This window comes from Rasamsonia emersonii (assembly GCF_000968595.1).
Source record: "Rasamsonia emersonii CBS 393.64 chromosome Unknown ctg1118621760589, whole genome shotgun sequence".
In the NCBI taxonomy this organism is placed as follows: domain Eukaryota; kingdom Fungi; phylum Ascomycota; class Eurotiomycetes; order Eurotiales; family Trichocomaceae; genus Rasamsonia; species Rasamsonia emersonii.
In genome coordinates, this window is record NW_013562881.1 from 1 (window position 1) to 27,105 (window position 27,105).

General features: G+C 51.0%; 9 protein-coding genes across 9 annotated transcripts; 7 read left to right on the top strand and 2 right to left on the bottom strand.

Annotated features, from left to right (window-relative positions):
* Window positions 1-434: 434 nt before the first annotated feature.
* Window positions 435-2,366, top strand: T310_7787 (uncharacterized protein; the record flags this gene model as incomplete). The annotated part of the gene is made up of 1 exon (XM_013469417.1): window positions 435-2,366. The coding sequence occupies one exon, from the start codon at window positions 435-437 to the stop codon at window positions 2,364-2,366; it is 1,932 nt and encodes a 643-aa protein (XP_013324871.1).
* A 1,811-nt stretch (window positions 2,367-4,177) lies between these two features.
* On the top strand, window positions 4,178-5,296 carry T310_7788 (Hydroxyquinol 1,2-dioxygenase; the record flags this gene model as incomplete). The annotated part of the gene is made up of 3 exons (XM_013469418.1): window positions 4,178-4,420; window positions 4,487-4,968; window positions 5,026-5,296. The coding sequence occupies 3 exons, from the start codon at window positions 4,178-4,180 to the stop codon at window positions 5,294-5,296; spliced, it is 996 nt and encodes a 331-aa protein (XP_013324872.1).
* Window positions 5,297-5,587: 291 nt separating this feature from the next.
* T310_7789 (TGF beta receptor associated protein 1) lies at window positions 5,588-9,384 on the bottom strand (the record flags this gene model as incomplete). Its single annotated transcript, XM_013469419.1, has 4 exons — window positions 5,588-6,535; window positions 6,593-8,446; window positions 8,522-9,162; window positions 9,237-9,384. The coding sequence occupies 4 exons, from the start codon at window positions 9,382-9,384 to the stop codon at window positions 5,588-5,590; spliced, it is 3,591 nt and encodes a 1,196-aa protein (XP_013324873.1).
* Window positions 9,385-9,959: 575 nt separating this feature from the next.
* Window positions 9,960-12,344, top strand: T310_7790 (Golgi membrane protein (Coy1); the record flags this gene model as incomplete). Its single annotated transcript, XM_013469420.1, has 4 exons — window positions 9,960-10,043; window positions 10,138-10,276; window positions 10,314-11,179; window positions 11,229-12,344. The coding sequence occupies 4 exons, from the start codon at window positions 9,960-9,962 to the stop codon at window positions 12,342-12,344; spliced, it is 2,205 nt and encodes a 734-aa protein (XP_013324874.1).
* Window positions 12,345-12,646: 302 nt separating this feature from the next.
* T310_7791 (uncharacterized protein) lies at window positions 12,647-14,116 on the bottom strand (the record flags this gene model as incomplete). The annotated part of the gene is made up of 1 exon (XM_013469421.1): window positions 12,647-14,116. The coding sequence occupies one exon, from the start codon at window positions 14,114-14,116 to the stop codon at window positions 12,647-12,649; it is 1,470 nt and encodes a 489-aa protein (XP_013324875.1).
* A 2,349-nt stretch (window positions 14,117-16,465) lies between these two features.
* On the top strand, window positions 16,466-19,401 carry T310_7792 (Fibrillarin; the record flags this gene model as incomplete). Its single annotated transcript, XM_013469422.1, has 9 exons — window positions 16,466-16,699; window positions 16,762-17,264; window positions 17,499-17,541; window positions 17,584-17,668; window positions 17,782-18,039; window positions 18,136-18,222; window positions 18,410-18,708; window positions 18,796-19,282; window positions 19,346-19,401. The coding sequence occupies 9 exons, from the start codon at window positions 16,466-16,468 to the stop codon at window positions 19,399-19,401; spliced, it is 2,052 nt and encodes a 683-aa protein (XP_013324876.1).
* Window positions 19,402-21,669: 2,268 nt separating this feature from the next.
* On the top strand, window positions 21,670-23,280 carry T310_7793 (Salicylate 1-monooxygenase; the record flags this gene model as incomplete). The annotated part of the gene is made up of 3 exons (XM_013469423.1): window positions 21,670-21,715; window positions 21,763-21,975; window positions 22,043-23,280. The coding sequence occupies 3 exons, from the start codon at window positions 21,670-21,672 to the stop codon at window positions 23,278-23,280; spliced, it is 1,497 nt and encodes a 498-aa protein (XP_013324877.1).
* An 877-nt stretch (window positions 23,281-24,157) lies between these two features.
* T310_7794 (UDP-glucose 4-epimerase) lies at window positions 24,158-25,132 on the top strand (the record flags this gene model as incomplete). The annotated part of the gene is made up of 1 exon (XM_013469424.1): window positions 24,158-25,132. The coding sequence occupies one exon, from the start codon at window positions 24,158-24,160 to the stop codon at window positions 25,130-25,132; it is 975 nt and encodes a 324-aa protein (XP_013324878.1).
* A 750-nt stretch (window positions 25,133-25,882) lies between these two features.
* Window positions 25,883-27,103, top strand: T310_7795 (Ubiquinol--cytochrome-c reductase; the record flags this gene model as incomplete). The annotated part of the gene is made up of 4 exons (XM_013469425.1): window positions 25,883-26,032; window positions 26,081-26,206; window positions 26,271-26,348; window positions 26,414-27,103. Coding segments are annotated over 4 exons (1,044 nt in total), but the record flags the coding sequence as incomplete, so codon positions are not given.
* Between the last annotated feature and the right edge of the window lie 2 nt (window positions 27,104-27,105).

The following is a 27,105-nucleotide window of genomic DNA, read 5'->3' on the forward strand; positions in this document are numbered from 1 at the left end:
CCTGGATGACTGCTGTCCGCGTCCATCTCTCCACCTCCTTCTCCGACCGTCGACCACGCCCACTCCACGCCCTCCCCCCTCTCTTCAACCACCCGCCCGTCGCTCCTCTCCTCCCTCCACATTGTCTCCCCTTCTGCCTGTCGTCGTCGTTTCGCGCGCTGCAGTCTTGCTGTACCGGCACCCCTCGTGCCTCGTGATTGGCACTCGTAGGGTTCTTCGAACTGGGTGATCACGCGCATTCGCAGCAAAGTCCGACCGCTTTTCATGCTCCGCTCCGTCATCCGAATCCCCGTCTAAGGTCTCCATCCCGCCAACCGGCCTGCTGTCTTGCCCCCCCCCCGTCTTCACGCGCGGATTCTGGCGGATCCATAGCCTGAGCTGTCTTCAATCTTTGTTTTTCTTTTTGATTTTTCCTTGCGTGGTTGACTCTGATCATGGAGTCGAGAACTGCGACCGCGGAGGCAGCCTCCCATAAGCGACCGCGGTCTCCGTCCGGAGACTTCCCGTCCACGGCCAACAAAGTCCCCAAGACGCAGTCGAATCATCTGCAGATCAACTACCTGGCGCGCCAGTATCCCGACAACCTACCTCTGGTGTCCACCGAAGATAACCTGCCCAACATCTTGCGCCTGATCGGCGAGTACGATGGCGTCTTGCAGCGACACGAAAGCATTGCCGGCAACCTGGGCGCATGCCCGCTAGGGCCGATCCTGATGAAGCGCTTCGAGCGCCTCTTCGACGGGCCGCCGCGCGTGCTCAAATCGAACAACAAAGAGGGCGCCAACATCGGCTGGTTGGATGTGATCGAATTCGCCAAGAACAAACCGGAGCAGTTCACTCTGGAAAAGACGCGCAATGGCGTGCGCGTCTGCCAGTTCTACATCAAGCAGTGTCGCGTCGAGATCTCCGAGGAGGATTATGTGTTGATCGCGTCCGGGATGCCGCAGAAGCTGATCCCGCCGCAACCCATCGATGAGGATGAAGAGAAGGAACTGGGCGCGCTGGAAATCCTGGAGAAGAACCTTCAGCAGATCATCCAGATGGCTGATTCAGGTGAGTCAAGCAAAGATTCCTCCGTGAGAAAACAATCTCTGACTTCCGTCACAGCGGCCGCGCGAGCAAGACAGCTCACCTACCGTCTCAAGAATCGCCGGACAGCCATCATCAGCCGACGAGAAAATGAGGCCTTACAGTCACGACAGAAGAACTCCCAGAGTCCATCCTGGCATGATAATGGCACGTCGGAGGCAGGTGGTGCCAATGGAAATGGCTACTCGAACCCTCAATCTCCGCCATCGGGCTTTGTTGCCGTCAACTCAAACAGACCTCCAGCTGGGGATGGCAATAATAATAATGACGACCATCACAATCTCTCTTCTCAGTTTATGTTTTCTCACCCCAACGCCGATAATATCACCATCATCAATGGCACCTCCGTCAAGGGCGCATCACCAACCACTCGTGCGGAATTGATGAAGAAGTTCTTCACCACGGCAGATCGCCAAGCCCGTGGCTATCCCCCGGAGAATGAGACCACGCCAGGGCATTATTCCCGACAGTCGAGCCGTCCCCGTCCTCGGGGATCGGATGGTGCCGCAGACTATGGTGGATATGGAGGCTCGGCTGGAACCGTGGCGATCCCCAACACCCCGTCCTCCCTTCTGCCCCAACCGAAATCGACCAACCACTACGAGCGAGATGACGGCGGTCCCTACAAGATGGAGATGGTGGCTCGCATGGAGGAGCTTCAACGTGGGGAGCGAATCCTGCCTCCCTGCGACCGATGCCGTCGACTGCACATGGATTGTCTGAAGAACCTCACCGCATGTATGGGCTGTACGAAGAAGCATGCCAAGTGCTCGTGGAAGGATGTCAAGGAGGAAGAACTTCGCGAACACCCACCGGCCAGTCAGCGTCGCCAACAGCCGGACGACAATGCCCCGCAGGATGGATCGCGTTCCTCGGCGGCTGCTCCTTCAACCAGCCTTCCGGACGGAGAACGTGAGGCGGAACGCGGAGGCGCTGCCGGCGTGCCATCGAGCACCACCAGTTCGAATGGAGGACGCGCCGACTCGACCTCGAGCGCTCCCGTCTCGTCGGAGCCTCAACAAGGACCCCACGAGCTGCCGCCCCGGCGGGCGGCCAGTGAAATCCAGGGCAGCGCGGTGGGCAGCCATGACCGGCGAATCAGTATCAACCGCGACAGCAACGTGGACAACGACGATGACGACCCTGATGCCAATTCGCGTCTGATGCAGGCTATCATGGACACGGTTGACCATCACACTCGAGTTGCAGCGGGCAAAGAGAAAGACCGCGAGGGGGACCTGCACGGCGACCGAGAGCGTGATCGAAAGGGTCGCTGAGCTTTGCTGTCACAGAGCAAGGGCCTCACAGAACAAGGGCCTCTTAATGAATCCTTCTTCTCCCTTTTATTCTCCCATCTACGCTGATGTTATGTGGTGGCTACTTGTTTGATTACCCATGTTGTCATGAATTTCTGTGAGCGACTTCCAGCGAATGAATGATATTTATCTTGTTTGGGAAACCTGGGTTATTGTGGCGTGGCATGGCAAGGGATGGATGGAATCCTTTCTGTACGGAATTTTTTTTTCTTGTGACAATTGACAATTTCTCATTCTGCTGCCATATCTCTTTTTTTTACTTTCTATCCCCCTTGCCTTTCGTGTGCATTTTCGTGTGCATGATCATCTTCTCTGTGAATTTCTAAGTACTAGCCTTTTTTTTCCCCCTCCTTCCTGGACTTGACTCGTCAATTCGTGTCATTAATTACTAAGCCAAAAGCAATCAATCCAGATTCGATATAACTAAGCAATCACTATCTAACGAAGTCTGTATGCGACATGATCGTCATAATCAGGCATGACATCAAAAGACAGCAGTAGTACTCCGTAGTAGATTACTGTACTGTACGGAATATCATTCACCCGGGCGGGAAATGCGGATAGGTATTATCCAGACTACAGAGCGGAATCCATTCCTCGATTGTTTGTCAGCAAGTAAGTCATCACAAAGGAATATACTCCGTACGGAGTACATTGTTGCTATTTGGAGGGGTTCAATTACTCCAAACGGGCAGATCGGATTTACGGAATCATCATGAATCTTCTTCATAGCTGCGTAACTTGCCGTACAGAGTATATATGTACTGTTGGTTATTGATTGATCCGATCCTTGATATATACCCCACCTTTTTTTTTTCCCCGGACAGTATATAATACCTGATCATTGCACATAACAATCATGTTACAGAACAATGAAGATTAAAACAAGGACCGCTAATTGAGATGATAGAACTTAGAAGTGTAGCGTACAATTCATAAAAATCTTCAGAAGCCAAAAAAAACACAACGGACCCCTCCCATCTCCGTGATTTGATTGACGATGGATGGATCAGGATGGGGCTTTGCATGGATTCCCCACAATACAATACACCCGAATAATCGGCGGATACCTATCCAGTGACCCAGTCAGGCTTCAGCAAATCACAGAATCGGTATTACCGTACTCCGTATTAGTCACGTCCTACCTAACACGGTCGATGGATGGTTGATGGCCTGTGGAGAGAGAGGAGAGAGGAGGAGGAGGGGTAAATACTGATTCCATAGTATACATTCATATACTGAAAAGTAATGTCCTCCCCGCTTCCTCCCCGAGAGTAACTAATGTTCATTGGGACAGACACAAGCACAAACAAACGGCTTGGCTTGCTTGATCGTCTGTCTGGTCCGACTGCATACTTATATCCTTCTCAGGTTACTACCTGATCTGGCTCCGCAGCTAGCAAGCTACCTACCTACCTTACCTGCCGTAGGTACCTGCCGAGCTGGCCGGGGAGTCCATTACAGTCCCTCCTTCGGAGTTCCTCCTGCAACTATAAATTGTCACACCCCGCCGTGGGGACCAGACAGCGAGACCGGAATTTGCTCGACTTGAACGGAAAAAAATAAGGATATTTCTGTCGTTGGTGGATTAATTGATTCTTGATTCTTGATAGATAGGAGTGTCCTATCTTTCTTTACTCTTGTCAGTCCTTGGTTTTTGTTCTCCAGCTTCATTTGAACCACATAACTTATTCCGACTGAGTCTGTAATTTTCGAGTCGGCATTCTTTACAAGAAGTAATATCTGAATTCTCTTTTTTTTTTGGCGTCAAGATGGACCCCTCACAAGTCACAAATAAAATCCCTCCCCTCAAAGACCTCACCATCGACAACATCACCGAGAACGTCATCCGCATCAACTCCCTCTGCGAAGACGCCCGCATGAAATACGTCCTCGAACGGCTGGTCTCCCACCTGCACGACTTTGCGCGCGAGACGCGCCTCAGCACCGCCGAGTGGATGGCTGGTATTCGGTTTCTGACTGAGGTGGGCAAGATTTGTAGTGATGTGCGGCAGGTACGTTCAACTCCCTGTACTTGTACTTGTTCAGTATTTTGTGTCAGGCTTGCTGACAGTACTAAGGAATTCATCCTCCTCTCCGACATCCTCGGTCTCTCCCTCCTGGTCGACTCCATCGACCACCCCAAACCCCCCGGGTCGACAGAGGGCACTGTCCTGGGCCCCTTCCACACACACGAAGCGCCCGAGCTCAACCACGGCGAGGTGATGTCTCACGACCCCAACGGCGAGCCAATGCTGGTGCTGTGCACTCTGAAAGACACAAACGGCAACCCGATCCCGGACGTCAAGATCGACGTCTGGGAGACGGATTCCTCGGGCCACTACGACGTGCAGCACGCGGATCGCAAGGGTCCGGATGGGCGATGCATCCTGCGCAGCGACCAGAACGGCAATTTCTGGTTTAAGGCTATCAAGCCCGTTCCTTATCCGATTCCGCATGATGGGCCTGTTGGGAAATTGCTCAAGAAGCTCCATCGGCATCCGTACCGTCCGTCTCATATCCATTTTATGTTTGAGAAGGAGGGTTACGATCATTTGATCACGTGCGTAGCCATATCCCTACCAACATAGTTCAGGTACATACTAATATGTATTTGTAGAGCCCTCTACCTCCGCAACGACCCCTACGAAAGCTCCGACGCCGTCTTCGGCGTCAAAAACACCCTCGTCGTCGACCTCGGCAAAGTCGACGCCGACCTCGCCGCCAAATACGACATCGCCGAGGGCGCATGGCTGCTCACCTACGACTTTGTCCTCGTCTCCGAGGCAGAGACCAGTGCGCTGCGCGATCGCAACTCGCAGGTTGCGCTGGACAAGTTGGGGAGGAAAGTGAAGATTGTGAATGGGTTGCCTGTGCCGGATTTGGATTGAATCAACACACATATATATATCTATTTAGTTTTTTGGGTTGTAAATGTGGTTAATGCTTCATGATGATTATGATGATGTCACAATTGATTTTGTGTAAAGAATGGAGGAAATGAAATTAAAGAACTGAAATATAAATGAACAGTCTAAAGCACAGCAGTGGTATCAACAGGTCATGATATATTATAGTTATAAGATAAGACGTCTTCGTATATACACATCAACATACATACGCACGTATGTACATGCACATACTTGCAGTAGACAATATCGTTCGTACATAAGTGGCAACAGCTAATCTCTAGCGTTCACCATCTCGCCAAAGTCACTATCGTTGCCATTATTATTATTTCCGTCCGCACTCCTGCTGCTGCTCACCGCAGGCGCTGCTGCCGCCGCCGCCGCCAACTTGAGTCCTCGCAATCCCTCCCCATCTTCGATCCACCCGCCCTTCTTCTCCACGCTGTCGAGGTACTCCACCTCCACCCGCAGGTTGAGGCTCGCGCTCAGAGCCCGCTGGATCCGCGCCTCGCGGGCCTGCGAGACCAGGTCCCGGAAGACGTGCACGAGGAAGCCGCTCAGGATCTCGACGCTCCAGTCGTCCGGCACCAGGGCGAGAACTTCGTGCACGTCGAACCACGGAGCGAACCGCGCTAGCAGGTCGCTCGTTCGCTCGATGCGCTCTGAAAAGTCCTCGATCTGTAGGAACTCAGTGAGCAGGTGTTTGAACAGCTCCCTCCGCTCAGAGTCTCGGGCCGTGTCAATGGTCGACGGCAGCGAGGCTGCAGCTGTCTGCGTGCTGGACGGCCCGCCGAAGAGGCAGTATCGGATGGCGGAGTCGTAGTCTCCGAGACCATGTGTCAGCAGACGCAATGCTTCCCGATGTCGCCCCTGCCGGCCGTCGAGGATGATGCTTTCGGAAACTAATTCGTTCTGAAAGGGCTCAATGCGCGACAGGACAGTTGAAACAGAGTAGGACAAGTTCCCGGGCACAGGAGAGGATGTGAACTGTGTGCAGGGACCCCCTCCAAGCAGTTGGAGCAGCCGCAGGCGAGACTGCCACCACGGCTCCGGGGGGGCGTTCTCCCTGATAAAATTAAGATATGTCGGCTTGGGCGGGCGCAGAGCGCGGTATGTCGAATACGATTCTTGAAGTGATTCCCGAGCAGCTGGGGACGATTGAAGGACGGACAAGACGGTGTCGAGGTAGTATGCGATTAGATCGTCAGCATATTGGCTATACTAAAAGCAGAGAATCGTCAGCCATCTCGTTATCTTAATGAACGACTGTACTCTTACGTTTTTAGAAAACACCAGGTGTTCGAGGTAGTCCTGGACAGCATTTGGCGCACGCTTCTTGAGCAAGCGCACGACCTCCTGAGCCTCCAGTTTGACTCGACTACTGTCGTCCGAGAAAACCTGGATGCCCAGATTTGGATTCCGTGCCGCTAACCACGATCCATACTCCTCGACCAGCTGCGCATCCCGAATTTTGACGAGATACTTGCGCATTTGCATCTCCACACCGGAAACCGTGATTTCAGGGTCATCATCTTTCTCCCCCTCCACGATTCGTCGCCACGTCTGCAGTACTTTCCCTGCTGTCTTTCGGCTCTGGTACAAGCGACTCAGCACAAAGAGTCGGTTGTACTGCTCAAGAAGCGTCACCGCCCGATCAAAGTTGCCCTTCCAGCTGTCGGCCAGCCGATTCAGCTCTGCGCGAACCGTTGGCGACGGACGCGATTCGCGGAACCCTTTTGCGTCCTGCTCCAGCAGCAGATGCAGGAGACCAGCATCAACGCTGTCAAAGACGAATGTTTCGTCCGTTATGCTGCCATATCCTCTCTTCCGCTGCCACGCAAACAGGTAACGCTTCACCATATTCAGAACAGCGTCATCAGGAACTTGCGGTACCCTCTTGGATTCTGCGAATTGCTCCAGGTAGAACTCCGCTACCTGGGCAAGGCCCCCATGAACCCAGATCCCTTGCGGCCCTTGGAGAGCCTCGTCCCTCAGAAAAGGAATAAGCAAGAGAATCAGGCGAGGATCGAGATTGCTTTCCATCAACACCTCTTCTGTCGATAGAATCGCAGCCTCTGTCTGATCTTCAGGGTTCATGGAGAGCAGATCCGCGAAAAGCAGCAGACCTGCTTTCTGCCTAATGTATTCCAACCCAAGAAACTCCGCTTCGGTTCTCGGCTCAGTATCCTTGATGGATTGCGTTAGGCTTACAATAAACTCCCTGTCAACGGATTTATAACGGGCACCCTCCCACGTTTGAGCCCTCTGCAGGGCATCATCGAGTTGTAATGGCAGTGGATTTTTCAGCACGCGCCAAATCCGATTTCCCGACCACACAATTAGGCTGCTGCGGATGTTTCCCAGCCCATGAGCAAAGGTAGCTTCTTCCCTGTTTCTGTCAATCAGGTCCTGCGACTCAAATAATTCTTTCTCTTTCCGCAGTCGTTCAATGCTTGCTTTGGTCGGATCCTCTAGCGGAGTAGGAGGACCCATCTTGGGTATTCTTAGCCGGACCATTCGCAGCAGCTCTCCCAGTTCGTAAAAGTTGAGCTGGCTCGGACCAGTAGTGTGACGAATCCCGACATGGTTTGTTCGCGTGTCTTTCGACGCCGGTATTTCCACCCAATGCTTTTGACGCTCGGCTTCCCCAGAATCAACGTCCCAACGCTGTATTTCCAGACATTTTCGAGGATTGCCGTTCTCATCATCTGCATTGACGATAGCGAGAACATAGCCTTCTTGTTGGTTGCTATTTGGTCGAGTCTGATCGACCTCGTCCGCCCCATCAATGACAACGGCGTCCGGGTATCTCTGAAATTCTATTGTCCCACGGACTACATCGCCGTCCATGTTGACGAACATACCTACTCCAGGCTCGGTCTCTTCTGTTCCGGTAACCAACAAAAATTCAGACGGGGTCGGAGACACTATATGGGGTTTGAGCCGTGTCAAGGTTTGTTTAGGCGCTGGAGGCAATGGTTTTTGCTTGTTCGCTTCAGCTTCAGGTGGAGGGGCCGGCAATTCCTTCGACTTGCTTGCATCACGTCGTTCCTGCGACGTTGATCGCCTTGGCGACCCTGTCGCTGTAAAAGGGTCTGGCGTACGGGAACTAGATCGATCCATCGCGCCTAGCTGAGGGCTCTGTTGTCGTACTCCCAATCCCCCCACAAATGCATTCAGGCTCGTACTCCGCCCATGGCCACTTACCTTGGTTGCATCTGGATTCCCGTATGATGCGGAGGAGGATCTTTTGAGAGAGGACCCTGATTGAGAGGGAATATCCTCCACATGGCCCGGCTCAAAGACCTCATTCGACGAGGATATAGGAAAGAGGGGTATCTTCTGCTGATGTTCGACATCAAGGAGCGAATATGAGTGCTCATCCGCAACGCATGCAATTGTGTCTCGCCGCGACGCAATTAAACACCCCGGAAACTCGATATTCCTGATTCGTCGTGCCTCTTCTCCGATGCGCACCAACATGATCCTGTTGTGGACGGCGATCATGATAACCGGGTCTTCGGCCGACGGTTCGTTCACATCCCGATTTAGATCGAGGCCACCAATCCACCGACAATTTCCGACCTTCGTATTTCCAAAAGCAGGGCTCAGCTCAGGCAGGGTGTAAAAGGTGACGACGCCATTGCACAGGATACATGCTTTGCTCGCAGTCGGAAGCAACACAATCTGCTGAACGCCATGATGATTGCTTGTCGAGGAATGATGTGTAATCGGCAATCTGGACGCTAAAATAAAGGTCGACTCGTTCGTGTCGTCGGAAGGATCGGGAGGAAGGGCGACGAAATGTAGAATCTCTGCCGCCGATGTGCCTATGTACAGATTCTCGTCTATTCGAAATATACGCTAATCAGCTTCAATCAAATCGAGAGACCCTTGGTACGAAGCTAGCTGAAGGACTCACTCCAGTATTCTACACAAGTGATGTGAACGTCTGAGCCACCACCCTCGCTGTCCAACGGTACGTTATCGAGAAGTTGACGGAGGACGTATGGCGCCGCCTTTGGCGAGGACAGCTTCCTTCTCTTGCGAGGACCAGCGCTGTCATCCATTGAGGATGTTCTCGAGACAGCTGCTGTCAGTACCGCTTCGCTGAAATCTGTGAACGACCGCGTTTACGGTCACCGGCACAAGTTGATCGACCTCAGCTGGAGGAACAGCCCGCCTTGATTGATTGGGAAACAATCTGCGGATCTTATCGTTGCTTAGTCATGGCCTGCAGTTGTCCACGGTATCAGCGAGTTGTCTATACATCGTAATCCAGCCTGTTCAGAACCATAGCCATAGAATAATTAAGAGCGCGTCTAGTTGCGAGACAGTTTGGTCGATTTTGATATATTCAGCTGTTGTTGCTGCCTGCTGTCTATCTGCTGTCCGGTAACCTTGTTGCGCTGGCGGAGCAACGTCGGCCCGTGACGCGCAATTCGAGCTTCCTCCGCATCCAACCTGACACCGTCAGGCGTTACAGGTCAGCTCCACTCGTTCGCACTGCGATTAGCCTCTTCAGGACTCACTTGTGGAGCTGAGGAGAATGCTATAAAGGACCTCCGGCGTTTCTGGAACATTTGCCAGCAAATGGATGTCTTTGGAGTCACAGAAGGCGTTCTCCCCGGACAGGAGAAGCGAGATGGACACGCCGACCGGAACGCCAATGCCGGGAGCCATGGAGAGGAAGCCAACAGATTCCAGCGCGCGATCTCCGCCTGGCGAGGTGCGAGGATCCCAGTGACCTATGGGCGCTTCATATTTGTTACTGACCGTCTTGCTTGTGAATAGGGATTGACTTAACCAATACCATACCAAAGCTGGATGCGACCGCTTCGGAAATCGTTGCAAATCAGCGAGACGCTCTCGTGCAGAGAAAAGACTTGGCTCAAAAGACGAAAGATTTCAGAAAGCTGGACGATGCTTCAAAGCTGGCGGAGTACAAGGGTCTACTAAAGGGTTTGTCTATACAATTTCTCAGGCTGATGCCCGGTAGCTGACAGTAACATCGCAGCTTATCAAACCTTCATTGATCTCCTTACGAATCATGGGAAGACGTCTTCGTCGGCATTTCTGCAGCTCTACTCCTCTTTGTCAGAAGCCCCCGATCCATATCCTCTCCTCGAGGCGTCCGTCGACTCTCTCGTTGCATCCGAAGAAACCGTTCCGAAGTTGACTTCGGAAAAGGAACACTTGCAGAAGTCGGTGGAGCGTCTAACGAGCCAATTGGAAGAAACTGAGAAGCGACTGGAGGAGGAACGGACCGCCCGACAGAAACTGGAAGAGAGCCAGGAATCGAAAATCAGAGAGATCGAGTCAACCTGGTCTGCGGTGTTGTCAGAGAAGACGAATAACTGGGAGGCCAAAGAGAAGAGTTTTGAAGAAAAAATTGAGAACCAGGACCGTCTCTTGAAAGAACTCAAGGCCAGCCTTGAGGTGTCTCAGCGGTTGGGAAGAGAGGACGAAGGGGATTCAACCCGCAATGCTGCTACCGCCGCTGAACTAGAAATCGTTACATCAGAGCTAGAGAAGACCAGTTTGCGGTTGGCGGAAGTCGAGGCGCGGAACGAGCAGCTTCGGTTGGAGCTGGCCCAGGCCGTATCTCACCCGCAAACAGAGCAGAAAATTTCGGTTGAAGATGACCCTGCTTATCTACGACTACAATCCGAGAACTCGTCATTGTTGCGGAAACTTGATGCCGCACGGTTCGACAGAGATACTGAAAGACATGAGTGGGAAAGCAAGCTTCGGCAAGCTGAAAGACTAAATGCCAAAATCACGGCGGAAAAAGAGGAACTGCGGGCCAAGCTGGAGAAGTGTGCCGACTACGAAGAGATCCGGCGGGAGCTGGAAGTTATTAAGGTGCGCACCTGCCATGTTCCATACAGTCTTACCAAACTAACGTGTCCAGTCTATTGAATTCTCGACGGGCGACGATGATGATGCGGGCGATATTACGGAAGACGCCGGCGCGAATGCAAATGGCGCGTCAGCCAAATCCAAAGAGAACACTCTGGAGCAATTGTTGATGAGTCGGAACAAGAAGCTCACCAACGAGCTCACAGTACTCCGAGTATCTCACCGAGATCTCCAGAGCCAATTGGAAAGCCTCCAGCAGGAGCTCTCCAAGACGAAAGAAGAGCTCGAGAAGTCCCAGCAGCTCTCCGCGACCCTCGAGAATGACCTTTTGCGCATGCAGAAGGGACCCACAACCCCTCTTCCTTCGTCTGCCATGTCGGTTGCCGGCACATATACGTCGAAATATCATTCTTCTCGAAGAGGAACAACGTCACCGACGTCGTCTATCATCTCTGGTTTCGACCAAGCCGCCGCTTCCGCGAATACGATGGATGCGATACGAGCTGGAGAGCCTGTGGGCGGTGGCTCCGGCATACTGCCAATGGTCCAGGCACAGCGGGACCGTTTCAAGCAAAGGAACGCTGAACTCGAGGAGGAGCTTTCCAAGATGTATAGCACTGTGAAATCTTTACGACAAGAAGTCGCGTCCCTCCAGAAGGACAATCTCAACTTGTATGAAAAGACCCGGTACGTCTCGACCTACAATCGCAGCCAAGGGGCATCGACTTCTGCGTCTGCGTACGCCAACCGGCCGAGCCCGACGTCGGTACATGCGTCGGCGGATACGCCATCCGGTCTGTCTCTAGACCGGTATCAGTCCGCATACGAGGCGCAAATCTCGCCGTTTGCCGCGTTCCGGGGTCGCGAAGCGGCACGGGCCTACAAGCGCATGAGCTTTCCGGAGCGGATCATCTTCTCCATCACGCGCATTGTCCTGGCGAACCGGACCAGCCGGAACCTGTTCGCGGGGTACTGCTTCGCGCTGCACATCCTTCTCTTCGTCATGCTGTACATGATGAGCACGGTTGAAATTGAAAAGCACCACATTGACAATCTCGTCAGCGGAGCCGCGGGTGCTGTTGCTGGCGCTGGAGCTGGAGGTGGAAGCAAGAGCGGCGCTGGCCAGCAGTTACATGGCGATGATTGGCAGCAAGCAGGCTTCAATTAATTAAATATATCAGTCTTGCTCGCGCTGGAATTATGTTAATGTCGGCGTTTATGGTGTATTTTTTCCTCCCCTTCCCTCTATGGCTATGTATGTCTCTTAGGGCGATGGTTCGTTCTATTTGTCGATATTCTCATGATGTAGAGAAATTCCGGTTTTTCTTTTTATTTTAGTAGGTATGTTTACTTATTCCCCTTGATGTTATTAGTCATAATAATGTGTGTTAGGAGATTCTGCATCTTCTCTTTCTGTGTCGATACTTCTCTTCATTAAAACTGATTAATATGCTCTGGTTAAAACGGTTTTTAGTTTGCAGTACTGGATTGAATGCCCTCAAAGACGCTGTTCCAGTAATGCGTCACACGCTCACAGACCCCCCACTTGTTTTTCCAACTTAGGAATTTGTTCTCCAGGTTGCATGCCACCCATTTGACCTCTTCCCAAAAATGTATCTCCGTGTCAAACCCAACGTTGTAGATAGTCTCCTCCGGTTTCGTCCAAGCGCGAGACCACTTACCGTCCGGGTTGCGGGTAGGCTGAACATTGAAAGGGTCGAAGATAGTTGCCGACTCAAGCTTGGGATAGTACGTGTGAATAAAAAGTGCTCTTGGAAGGGTGGTTGCCTTCTCGTTCTTTGGCTGCAATTTCTCATGTGTGATGGGTTCGTGGTCCCGAATCGGGTCGTAGTGCACCGTGGCGGAGCCCACAAGGTCTCCATTCATTGTAGGATGTCCTAGGCGGCGCGCCCTTTCTGTGATCGCGTAAAATGGCTCCCCAAGAGCGGAAGCTGCTGCCAGGAATGTCTCTTTGTCTCCTCCTCCTGGAGCACCTTGAGACAACAGCGGGTAGTAGTGGGAAGGACCATAGTAATTATAGTAGCTCACCAGCATCAGTGTTAGACTGTGCTTCTTTTTGGATAAGAGTAGCTCTGCAGCCTCAGTGGACGGTCGTTCTTTTAGGGGCAACGGATGCTGAGAAGAAATCTCATAGTACAACGGAGAGGTCGTCATGGCCCAAAAATCAGGCCAAGTGATCAGTCCAGTAGACTGATATACTTCAGACTGAAATATATACTCTGGATCCCGAAGAGGAAAGCAATCAGAGTCAAGCCAGAGAATGTCCTCAAACGAGGAGAAGAGAATTGCCAATGACTTGAGTTGGGCACGCTGTATATCCTTCATTCCCTTTGCACCCAAGATATCGCTGATGATGACGCACGTTGCGTTCAGGGAAGGCAGTACACCTTCACAAATGTCTGGTTCGTATTCCTCCTCCAACATCATGAATACCTCCATGGGAAGGGTGGTGTGAGTCCGCCTGATCATCCGCAACGATACGAGAAGGATGGGAAAGGAAACACCACTGGCTGCAGTGACGATGCCCCGAGTATTTGGCTTATATGGTAGACTCCACTGTGCATTATCGACCTTGATGTCATTGACGAATCCTTTATGAGCATCTCGAATTTTGTCCACTGCTGTCTGAGGTATTTGCAAGAGCTCAGGCCGGGGAATCTCATGCGTGTCATTGTACTCGATGAGTGCAGCGGGTCCAGGCCTCTCCGGTAACGTGATTCCCGGGTCATTCTTCTTAAATAGTGTATGCAAATATCGCCAGAATTCCTGCTGGGGTCGATAATCAAGCCTCGTCCTTCTCACTATGCCGTGTGGCTTAGGAGAATACTGCCACAGAGGAGTAAGCAGCCAGAAGATCACAAGTAGGATTATCGCAATCAGGACATCACGACGTCGAACTCGTCCTGGAAATAAGGCCATTCTGGAGAACTGTCCTAAGTCATAAGGACCCAAGACCAGACTGAGGCGACGATTCCACGTCCTTCTCTCATTTCGATAGTGGGCAATCCGATGAAGAACCATAGAGACGAGAACATCATTTGGATGGCGAAAAGTACACTGTTCTATGGAAAGAGCAGCGAATATGTAAGTCCGCAGAAAGCTTCCTGGAAGTTGGGGTGGGACAATTCCATGGATCTTCAGCCTTTGGGGGGGAGGGGGTTGGCGGCCCGTTTCTTGGTCAGCCAGGAAGGCGCATGCCCGTTCGGTCCAGCCAATTAATTTATTTACTGGAGTGCTGCAGAGTAACGCCCACCAAGGGCCTGGGCCTGCCTATGCGATGGAAGACGTCGTACGCTCTTTTTAGGACGCTTGTCTACCAGATCTTTCAAGTCCTCCGAGGTGCTATATTAATCTGCTTCCATTGGTACGACTCAGTCCGGCCGTACGACAGTCATGGATCATGATTTCTCAACACGACCACTTGCAGCAAGGCACATGATGCCCTCCTCGGTCGCATTCTAATCTAGACCGTCTCGATGACCGGGTTGTCCAGGATCCTTAATTTAGAGAATATGCAGGGACGGTCTCGACTACTCTTAGGACAATTCGTTCTGTGGAAGAGCTGGGATTGTCTCCGTACAGTTGAAAACTACCTATTTAGGTAGTTGCGCTCCTTGACGCTGAGTTAAATATAAACCAGGCAGCCACTCGTTAATTAGGTAATATTGCAGCGGACAGACAGTTGTGAGCTTTCCACGAATAGGAGATATTCCACAAATTACAGGTAACAGCGCGTCCAGGGTCTCTCCAGAGTCGGACTAGAGTGTAATCAGTGCTATTTTTGGCCCGCTGCAAGTTAGTATTTCTGCACCAAGAACGCTAATGCCTCAGATTAACCAGGGCCTGTCATATCCATTGGATGCCGCCTTCTGTTTTCTATTTTATTTCCTTGACGCCGACCACGTAAGTCTGCCTTTGACCTAGAAGAGAGTCAGTTTCTGCATGACAATTGCACTATTCATCATAATACCATGTTGTCCATAGAAACGGACATTAGCACATCAATGCTACCCTACTGAGACTCTTATTCCTACGTCAGAAGGTCTTTCTTCTTCCGTGCATTCTCCGTGGACGGTAGTTCCTTTCCTCACAGGCAACCAGTGGACCTCAGTGTCGCATGACGCGGTCTAAATCACCGAGGTGATCATCGACCGTCTCCTTCTATTAGCCTCAATAATGCAAATCGATAGAAAGACGCAGTGGATAAATTTGTCAGGGTCACAATTGCTCGCATGTTTCATGCGCAGGATTATTTTGACACAAGATTGTGCCAATGATTCCAAGGAATTCGCAGCAGATCTACGCTGCGATCGTTTCATCCTTGTACTCCGTACAGCACATGACTTCCAGATCGCTCAACTTATCGTAGCCTTATCACGTGTCATGTTATCCTGACACCACAACATTCCATGCGCATGAGGTGCTTCAGTCGGCAATGTCAGATTCGGGTATGGCTTCTTCGATTCGCCGTCAGTAGCACCTCTGACAAGTTAGACCAGTCAGGCTTGCAATAAATAAAACATTCAGCAGCAACTGAGGGCGTGTCCACCAGAAGCACTCTAAGAATAGAAAATGGCCTCCAGACACCAATCCTTGAGAAGACCTGCCTCTTTGAAGCAGAGCTTACCGCCCGAGAGGATCTACTGTTTCGCTTCGCGCGAACCCATCGGGAGGCTCCTAGATGAAGTCTGAAGAAGTGAGGAGATTGGCGAATCGCAGCCCGCAGTCGGCGTTGCGGTCGTTAGCGGCCGCCGGTGGCAGCCAAGCGCGGCCGTTGGTTGGCCCAGGCCATCAATCCATCAAGCCCGGCGCATACGATCGCCAATGAGACGCGACATCCCCCCTCGATCTATCTTTGTAAATCAGTTAACAGATCGAGCTAAGAATTAGCTGTTGCTATTCTTGCTCCATCGAGCCTTGTTGGTTACTGCCGATCTACATATCTAGATGCATGTCGGCCCTGGTCGTGCCCAGTATGTTTTCTGCAGTCTCTTCTCTCAGTTTTCCTCGTGATCAATTTTCTTACTGTTGATTTCCTTTTCTGTCGCGGTTTCTTAATCTGTGCGCTGTTTTTGTTGATCAATTCGTTGTTCTTGTTATTCGAATTGTTGGACGTGCCTGGTGCCGGATCCAACACATTTCTGACATATCGCCATCATCACGATTCTGTTGCGCATATTGAAAAATCAAAAAAATTTTTTTAAAAGTCCAGTTCGAACTTGACCTTTCATATCACCAACGATGCGTTTGAACATCCTGGTCGCCACTATGGCGGTAGCTGCTTGTGCAGCTCCGACCAGATCCGTTCTCAACAACGTCTATGATTTCTCTCCTGATCTGGCAGAGTTCTATTCCAGAATCAGTCGGTACATCGATGATCTCGCAGATGGTGCGTTGCCATCGTGTGATCTATCAAAGGTGTCATTACCGGCGCAGGCAGCTGGACTGCCCTCTCCCTCGAATCTGACATTGAAGTACGTCGCTATTGGCCGTGGCACACAGGTATGTCTCCTTTTCATTTTAGTCCTTAAATGAACATGCTGAGATTCTGACACATAGTATAGAACTACAGCTGTGTAACGCCAACTCCCGACGCGACGCCTTCGGCACTAGGCGCAGTTGCCAGTCTCTATGACGCTTCTTGTGTGGCTGCAAACTATCCAGACCTGTTGACTACTGCTACCAAAATCGTGCTCAACCAACCATTACCGCCCAGCGACTCGACTCCTCTTCCGCCGGCCAATCTCGACCTGCTGGGTCATCATTACTTCCAAGACGCTAGCACACCAGTTTTCAACCTCGACACCACTACGGATCGACAGTATGGAATTGCCATCTCCAAAAAGAAAGCCCAATTGGCCGCTCCAGCTGGGTCTGTGGTTGGTCAGAACAACAGCGGCTATGGGGCCGTTCCCTGGCTCTACCTCGAGACCACAAATGGCACTGTTGGGGGCTATAAGTCGGTCTATCGGGTCAACACGGCTGGAGGACAGCCACCTGCGACCTGTCAAGGCATGCCAAATGTATTCACGGTCCAGTACTCTGCAGACTATTACTTCTATGGCGCGTAAGATGGAAATTACACATAGACCCGTTGGTGACGGCACTGGCTGAATAGTTTACAAGTCATAAATGAAGGTCATTAATTTGACAGGCGATTCTGTGGTTCTCGGAATATTTGTGGATATATAGTATTACGTTCTTGTTGTTGTCATTAATTTAAATACACAGCATACATATGCATGTATACTGCATCCTATACTTTGCTGCACTTAAGTAGTTCATATACTACATTATGTAGACAAGTATTTAGTAATTTACAGAATAACATATGCACTACGGAAGTAATTTTTCTCATTTGCCAAAAAAAAAGATATTTTGCGTAGTTTAATCCCCCTGTCGTCCAGGATAAATATCGCGACCAAATCAGTATCCAGCAGTGTTGTACCGTCCAATCAGATTACTCAGGAGGTAGGGTTTAGAGAAATCCCGTGATTTCGCTATCGGATGAGTTCTAAGTCACGTGACTATAGAGCTTCCACATTGCCATAACAGGACTAGACTTGTGCGCTAGTCCTCTATAGTACTAGCGCGTAGGCATTTGGCAAGAGATCAGAAAAAAAGCTCCAACCGGTCCAGCTCCATCGAGAAAAATCTCGACTCCACGCAAGACACACCTGCTTGTTCGCAACAGCAGCGCGTGGCCCTGCATTCCCCTTGTGGATTACTTACACAGGAAGGGGCTTTTTATTTTTATTCTATTTTAACCTTGAGAGCATTAATTGCTCTACGTTCCCTCCGTCCACTGACCGCATCGAAGTCGACGCCCGTGCGAAATTTCAGTGCGAGAATCTAGACAACTTGTCCGGTTTCCAGGATTCGAACAATCTTAACGAGTTCACTATCGGTCTCATTCTAGTACATTTACACAATGGCAGTTGGTGCTAAACCCCGGGGCGGCGGCGGTGGCGGCCGTGGAGGCCGCGGAGGAGCACCTCAACGTGGTGGTCGAGGTGGTGGGAGAGGTTCGTATCCCATTCGGAACAGCAAAGCTTTGCCTTTGTCGTTCTTTCCGGTTCAGTTGCTACAGCCTGAATGTCCAAATCTGTTCTAGAGAGACGCGTTCTGGCAGTAGCAATTGATTCTTGACATGTGAGCGGCGTATGTTCCCAGGACAGTGAGGCTGATTCGATCTTGCTTTCTGGCCTACAGGCGGACTTGGCGCTAAAGGCCGTGGTGGTGGTGCCCCTCGCGGCGGCCGCGGTGGTGCTCGTGGTGGTAAGAAGAAGGGAGGCAAGAAAGGTATCAAGGGTGGTCAGAAGGTCATCATCGAGCCGCACCGTCATCCCGGTGTTTTTGTCGCCCGCGGTGGTAAGGAAGACTTGCTTGTCACCAAGAACTTTACCCCTGGAGAGTCTGTGTACGGCGAGAAGCGCATCTCTGTCGAGTCCCCCGCCACCACTGCCGATGGAGAATCTGCCGCCCCTGTGAAGACTGAATACCGTGTCTGGGTAAGTGAATGACATCTTGATTTATTTCCTCTTCTCCTTCGCTTTCATTGGAGTCACGAATGCCTTAATCACTAACAAGCACAAAAGAACCCGTTCCGTAGCAAGCTCGCAGCCGCAATTCTCGGTGGTGTTGATGATATCTACATGCGTCCTGGCTCGAAAGTTCTGTATCTTGGAGCGGCGTCGGGAACCAGTGTATCGCACGTATCCGACCTTGTTGGCCCAACTGGCACTGTTTACGCTGTTGAGTTTTCTCACCGGTCTGGCCGTGACCTGATCGGCATGGCGACCCACCGGACCAACGTCATCCCCATCGTCGAAGACGCGCGTCACCCGTTAAGATATCGGATGCTGGTTGGGATGGTTGATTGCATCTTCGCCGACGTGGCGCAGCCCGACCAGGCTCGTATCGTCGGCCTCAACGCTCACATGTTCCTGAAGCACGGAGGTGGTGTCATTGTCAGTATCAAGGCGAACTGTATTGACAGCACGGCCAAACCGGAGGTTGTGTTCGCCAGAGAGGTCCAGAAGATGCGGGAGGAGCGAATCAAGCCGAAGGAGCAGCTGACCTTGGGTAAGAAACCCCCTTTTTCTAGTAGTATTCTGCCAATGGTTTTACTGACATCACAATCTACAGAACCATTCGAGCGTGACCACTGTGTGGTGTGCGGTATCTACAGGCGCCATGACTAAATGGAATTGCAGTCTTCCTTTTTTTCCTCCGTCTATTTTCCTTTTTATTTGTGACATGTTTCTGGCGTCCAGTGTGTCTTATCTTTTTGTTCTCATGTGATGGTTTGCACAATGTCAATGTACCTGGTTGGTGAGTCCGACAGAAAAGCGTCTTTTTCTTTTTATCTTTTCGATTTGTTTTGGTCTGGCCAGGGATGATGCGTTGTTTTGTTGTTAGTTTTATGGGAGGGAACTAAACCACCGAATCCGATTGCAGTCAAAAAGTCAAGGGAAGGAATAGCTTATTCTATTGATATTACTATTTTTTTTTCTTTTGGGGGAGGCAATTCAGGCAAATTACCCCAGAGAAAAAAAAAGAATACGCCAGACACATCCTTGATGAATGGGTTGTGGATGGTGTGAAAAGCTTATATTGTACTGTACAGTACAGTGAAAGGCAGAGCTTTAAGAGGGAAACGGGAAAAAAAAAAGGAAACAGGGGTAGTAAATAAAATCGGAACGATTGGCTTGAATCAAAAAAAAAAAAGGGTCAAATGGAATAATAACAAGGTTGCTTTACTTGTCTTTCAGTCTGAAGTGAGAATAAATAGTATTTCTAAAGTACTTCATCAGGCAAATTCCATGAATTTACCTTGATACGCTTAGTCAGTCATTCACCCTCCGTACATATGTGGGAGAACCGTTTTATGTGCTTCCATAATTTTAATTTATACACGGTGCTGAGTGCAATGAGGGGTATAATATTTTAATACTCCGTAATGGCAGGCAGTGTATTACATACATCCTATGAGGGGCCATCGCGATGAATGGCAGTACTGCATCGAACAAAGGTCAATGTTCTGAGCCTAATAATGATGATGTTGTTGTTGACAAAGTTCCAGTTCCATATGTATTATTCTGCATAACCTTCTTGTCTTTCTCCATGTATGTACATTGTACAGTACTCCGTATGTAGGAGGTAGGTAGGTAGTCATGTGCATATGGCCCCACAAGATAGTCTACTCTGTACATGCATGTCCTGTGCGGAGTAACACGAGGACAACGCATCTTCTAACGACTTCTGCAATAATTGAGAAAGAAACAATATGACCTTTCTTGATCTTCAGAGAAGAAACTGTGGACTATTTACAATCTTGGATAAAGAAAAAGAACAATACTCCGTAATGATGAAATGGAATGATGAAGAGACTGACTGATCGGCTAGGTCGGATAAAGTCTTAACACTCCAATCATACAATCATACCTCTTCTGGGTCCCTCTCCACGATTATCTAGGTCAGGTAGGTAGGTACTACTGGGGCAATCGATTCAAAATATGAATATGAACGGTTCTGAAGACTGAAGCAGCGACAGGTTTGTTCACTCCATGCGGGGCCTGCCTGATTATTAGTCATGGTAAAAAGATCAAAGTTCGATGGTAAAAGTCATGGGAATAAGATTAAATGATGGACGAACTGTGCCCTGCCCCTCCTTGGAAGAACGCCCTCCTGAGTCCTCACGAGGAGGACTTGAATTGTGGTGTGTGGAGATGTCTGGAAAGGCCCCGCCATGATGAATACTGGTATACATCCGTAGTATACTGTGGTCCAGAGCAAGACTAATTAAGTCGCTGATTCTGCATAGCAAAAAGATACGCTAATACCACTTCATGAAACAAAACAGTGCTCTGCCCATCTGCTGCAGGGGGAAAAAAAAGACGACATGACTAGGTACTGTTTCCACCGCGTCCCACATGTGGTGGTTATTTCCCGATTTAGGGGAAAGTTTCCTCAAGCACCACGCCCACGGTTCCATGCCAAGCCGGATAAGCATTTAGCAACCATTACTCCCCGGTCCTGGCCAGTATTACCTACCCAGTTTACCTAGGCAAAAAAGCCCAGTTATTATTCATTTTATTAATTATTATTATTTGCTCTCTGTATATATGCTGCTGGGAGGGCTCTGCCGACTCACCGTGTCGGAAGATCGGGGCTTTTGAATTCTTATCCGCCTTTGTGCTCTGGATATTTGTATTAATACCTAGTACAGTACATACTTGACCTATTCCTATACGTATTTATTGTCTTGCCAGTCCGGACTGGAGACTTTGTACAGGCATACTGTTTCTTTTATTTCTAGCAGTAGATTGTATATCTTTTTTTCCCCCTATCTGAATCCTGTACGATCCTCTTATTTATTCATCTCCTTCATCGATCGCGATAGATTCTTTGTGTACTATTATCTATCTCTGTACCGTATTCTTTCCCTCTGGGCCGGGCCTTCATTCAAAATGTCTGAAGCGGTGAAGAATCTGAGAATATCTATCGTCGGTGCTGGTAAGCAGTTTATCTCACAGCTTTATCCTTATCTTCGACTCATTCAGCTGACTGTTCAGGCATGGGCGGTCTGGCCTGTGCCCTGGCACTGGCCAAGGAAGGATTCAAGAAGATCGATGTCTTTGAAACCGCCTCGGACCTGGGCTTTGTCGGAGCCGGAATTCAATTGGCGCCCAACATGGCTCGAATCCTCGACCGGCTGGGTGTGTGGGAGGATATTGCCAAGGAGGCGACCAACATCAAAGAGACCAGTATCAGGCGTATGTAAATCGTAGCATCTCAATTGCATGTGGCTCTCTGGCGGCGCTCCTGGCTGACAACAAGCAGAAGGTTCTACCGACGCAGAGTTAGGCCATGTCGAGCTAGACTATGTCGAAAAGACCTATGGGTACCCGCACATGGTCGGACACCGATATTCCCTGGCAAATGGCATGTATGAGGGCTGCAAGAAGGAAAAAGCCATCACCTTCCACTTTGCCACCACCATCAAGTCGATTGAATCCTTCGGGCCCAAGCCCACTATCATCGCCGCGCCTCGCGACGGAACGGAGCCCTACACGGTGGAGTCAGATATCCTCTTGGCCTGCGATGGCATCAAGAGCAACATTCGTGTCGAAATGCTCAAGAGACGGGGCGAGGATGCCCACGTGCAGGATACCAATCAGGCTGCCTACCGTATCATGTTACACCGCGACCAGATGGCCAATGACCCCGAACTTCTCGAGTTGCTGGACAGCGACATGGTGGTGCGCTGGATCGGGGAGAAGAGACACATCATCGCCTACCCTGTCTCCAGCAAGACCATCTACAATCTTTCCACCACCCAGCCAGATGTCAACTTTGCTGCAGCTCCTTCAGCCACCTACACCACCAAGGGCTCCAAGTCCGCCATGCTCAAAGTTTTCGAAGACTTCTGCCCCAAGATTCAGCGGATGCTCAACTTCGTGCCTGAGGGCGAGGTCTGCGAGTGGAAGCTGCGTGTCCACTCTCCGCTGTCGACTTGGATTGAACAAACTGTCGCTCTGGTCGGCGATGCTTGCCACCCGACTCTGCCTCATCTGGCTCAGGGAGCGGCCCAGGCCATCGAAGATGCCGCCGTCATCGCCGTTGTGCTATCCCGGCTCCCGGACACGTCTCCAGAATCGATCAACAAGGCTCTGCGGGTGTATGAGAAGATCCGTAAGGAACGCGCTGAGACCCTCGTGGAGTTGGCCGCTGCATCAGGACGGACGCTGCACTTGGGAGAGGGCGCCGCGAAGGAGGAGAGAGACAAGCAATTTGCCGCTTTGAAGAAGGGCAAAGGCCCAGTACCGGACAAGTGGGCCGACGCAGATGTCCAGAGAATGGTCTATGGCTTTGACTGCACCAAGGTGGCACAGGAATCTTTCGACGAGCTCTTCAACGAACTGTCTGCCAGCAACGGTGTCAACAGTACCAACGGTGCCAACGGTGCCAACGGAGTCAACGGAGTCAATGGAGTCAATGGAGTCAATGGAGTCAATGGAGTCAATGGAGTCAATGGAGTCAATGGGGTCAACGGGGTCAACGGTCATTCAAACCTTTAAAATGACCTCGAACCCCCTTTAACGGTTGCATCACATTTTGACGACAATGTAATCATTGCTATGACCTTTTTTTCCCTGTTCTTTCTGTTTTATGATGAGCATACCCGCATTATCTTTTCGAATATAGCTGCTTGCTGTGGTTCCCAAGGAGACAGAAGCCAGGGCTGTGTTGGTCCTATGGGAACAACAAATCGTGAAGGATAGACAACCAAGATCAGGACGAGGCAGAACTTGACTTTCGCTGTACATAGCGCATAAATTGATCGCATTTCATTCAGAGCCAGCTTTTTCGTTTCCCCTGTATCCCATGTCCGTTACACCAGGACATTGACTCCCGCCTCGGGGTTTCTCCGACCCAAGACGGAGCAAAACGCGACGGGCTTCGGAGACATCCCTGATGCAGTGTAAAATGCCCAGAGTACCGGGGCTTTTCCGCTGATATCCATCCTCTTCCAGGGTTGCTCTGCAATGCTAAGTACAGAGTCTGGAAGAGATATCATCTCCTGCGGTATTCGAGTCCGACTCAGTTCTTCCCGAGACGAACCGACCATCGGCGTTCCTTCCGCTCGGCCTTTTCCATCGTGATGAGTACTTGCGACATGCACCGTGCAACTGGGCAACTCTTCTGTGTTGACCCCTCCGGATCCCCCGCGTGCTCACTCCCCACGCGACCCACAGAATCGCCATGCGAGATACGGCGCAGATACCCCGCGGCTATATTTTAGAAGAGGGGTCCCTCGTACAGCGCCTGGACTTGGACTGGATATCTAGATGAACAGTCACCAGCACCGTTCCATTCATTCTCCTCAATTCTTCCTCTCCTCTCTTCATCTGGCCAGGAGCTTGTCACCCTTTTCAATCTGAGATCTCTTGAATCATGCCGTCGATTCTTGTCACAGGTGCCGGCGGCTATGTCGGTCAAGAATTGGCTGCCGGTTTGCTCCGTTCCACCCCGTCAGACACAATCGTCACCATCACGGACATTCAGGCACCGCCTGTACCTGCTTCCGCTGCTCAGTATGCCTCTCGCGTCCGAAGCGTCGCAGCCGACCTCACCTCTCCCCAGGTGGTTGACTACCTGATCAAAGAATCAAGTCCCTATGAGACCGTCTATCTGCTCCATGGCATCATGTCCAGCGGCTCCGAGGCCAACTTCGAACTCGGAATGCGTGTCAACCTTGATGCGACCCGATACATTCTCGAGCGACTGCGAACCACCATGCCAGGGGTCAAGGTCGTCTTCACCTCTTCGCTCGCTGTGTACGGCCCGACTCCGCACGGGTTTGTCATCAATGAGACCAACCTACCACCGGTGCCATTATCATCCTACGGCTCGCAGAAACTCGCTATCGAAATCCTGCTGAACGACTACTCGAGAAGAGGCTTCTTGGACGGCCGCGCCGTCAGGTTGCCAACAGTCACAGTGAGGGCTGGTAAACCCACCCAGGCAGCCAGTAGCTTCGTCAGTGACATCATTCGAGAACCATTCCATGGGAAGAAGGCCATCCTGCCTGTGAGCAAGGAGACGGAAGTGTGGATCTGCTCGCCGTATACCGTGGTGAAGAACCTGTTGCATGCACGAGAAATCCCCAAGGAAGCTTTTGGGAACTCGAGGTCCGTTAACCTGCCTGGACTGAAGGTGACTGTCCAAGAGATGCTCGATGCGCTCGAGCAAATCGGAGGCCCGGAGAGACGAGCCCTCGTCGAGGAGAAATACGATGCGGATGTCGACAGGATTGTGCAGTCGTGGTCTCCCAACTTTGACACTGCACGTGCGAAGGAACTGGGATTCTCGGAAGACATTCCCTTCATTGAGAATGTCAAGCAATTTGCCAGCAATTTTGCCTCATGAACCGATCCAATAGATACCCCTTGGGATATATATATATATATTTCAACAGTTTAACCATTCAGGACAGGTTGAATAGAGCTTGACTACTATACGGATTGATACTATCCTGTCAATTCTGTCTGTACATTAACTAGAGTACGCCTGGAAAGGACCATGGCGCGATGAAACCACTCAAATTAAGGTATATCCAGACCATCTCTAAATGTTGTGTGCCGAAGTACGGTATGCTGGACGCCAATTACGCGGTGGTTAAATGTGATTAAACCGGGCCATCTTGTAAGAGACGGATTATCCAAATCTGGAAACGAGAGGTTGGATCATAGAGTCGACTTGTTCAAGATGTCGTGTTTGAATGGTCGCAAGATTCTGAACTGAAGATTTTTAGTGTCGCGTCCGATTTAGTTCGGGAGGGCGGCTGTGCAAACATGGGCAGAAAGCAAGGATACGAGTTTCAGAACGAACAATCCACGCTGTATCCTGCATATCCGCATCGATATGGGTTGCTCTAACAAGTAGGTAGAACTGGCAAGTACATTGTCGCGGCGTTGCATGGCTGCGACGGGTCGAAGGGAAGTGCCGGGATGGAATCTGGGTCGTTTGGAAAAACAGGTCATGTGATTGGCTGAGGAGCCTTCCGAACAATTTGACTTCCGAACTTCACCTCCCAACTCGACCAGACAAGACACACCTCGCCAGCCGGCTCATCTCCCTCATTCTCCTCTCCTCGAACCCATCCCAACCCCTTCAGTCATGGCTTCCCGACGGCTAGCTTTCAACTTGAACCAGGCCCTGCGCAATCGCGCGGCCCTGAAGGCTGTCCAGCCTGTGAAGCGCGGTTTCGCCTCCCCGGTTACGCTGTCGTCCAAGACCCAGGCCACCACCCTGTCGAACGGCTTGACGGTACGCACTTCTGACTCAATTACTTTGATATTATGCTGATGGCGTTAGATTGCGACCGAGCACAACCCATGGGCGCAGACCAGTACGGTTGGCGTCTTCATTGACGCCGGTAGCCGTGCTGAGACCGACAAGACCAACGGAACTGCGCACTTCCTCGAGCACCTGGCCTTCAAGGTTCGTGTCCTTAGATGGGTGAAGGAAGAAAACATTTCTGGGCTTGGTGCTGATGTCATTCTAGGGCACTAACAAGAGGTCTCAACACCAATTGGAACTCGAAATTGAGAACATGGGTGGTCACCTGAATGCCTACACATCGGTACGCCATTGTGGAGGAGCGACCTGCGAGAATATGAGATTTTCGCGTGCTAATTGAATTCATAGAGGGAAAACACTGTCTACTACGCGAAATCCTTCAACGCCGATGTTCCGAAGGCCGTCGACATCCTGTCTGACATCCTGCAAAACTCGAAGCTCGAGCCCGCTGCCATCGAGCGGGAGCGCGATGTGATCCTGCGTGAGCAGGAGGAGGTTGACAAGCAGCTCGAGGAAGTCGTCTTTGACCACCTTCATGCTACGGCCTTCCAGAACCAGCCTCTTGGCCGTACCATCCTCGGACCCAAGGAGAACATCCAGAGCATCCAGCGCGAGAACCTGGTCGACTACATCAAGACCAACTACACTGCTGATCGGATGGTTCTTGTCGGTGCCGGTGGCGTCACCCATGACCAGCTCGTCAAGCTGGCTGAGCAGCACTTTGGAAACCTGCCTAGCCAGCCGCCGACATCGGCTGCTTCCGTCATCGCCGCCGAGCAGAAGCGTAAGCCGGACTTTGTTGGGTCAGAGGTTCGTATCAGGGATGACACCCTGCCAACGGCCCACATTGCTATTGCTGTCGAAGGTGTCAGCTGGAAAGACCCGGACTACTTCACTGCACTCGTCACTCAGGCCATTGTCGGCAACTGGGATCGCACCCTGGGCAACTCTCCTTATCTCGGCAGCAAGCTGAGCAGCTTTATTGCCCACCATGAGCTGGCCAACAGCTTCATGAGCTTCTCCACCAGCTACAGTGACAC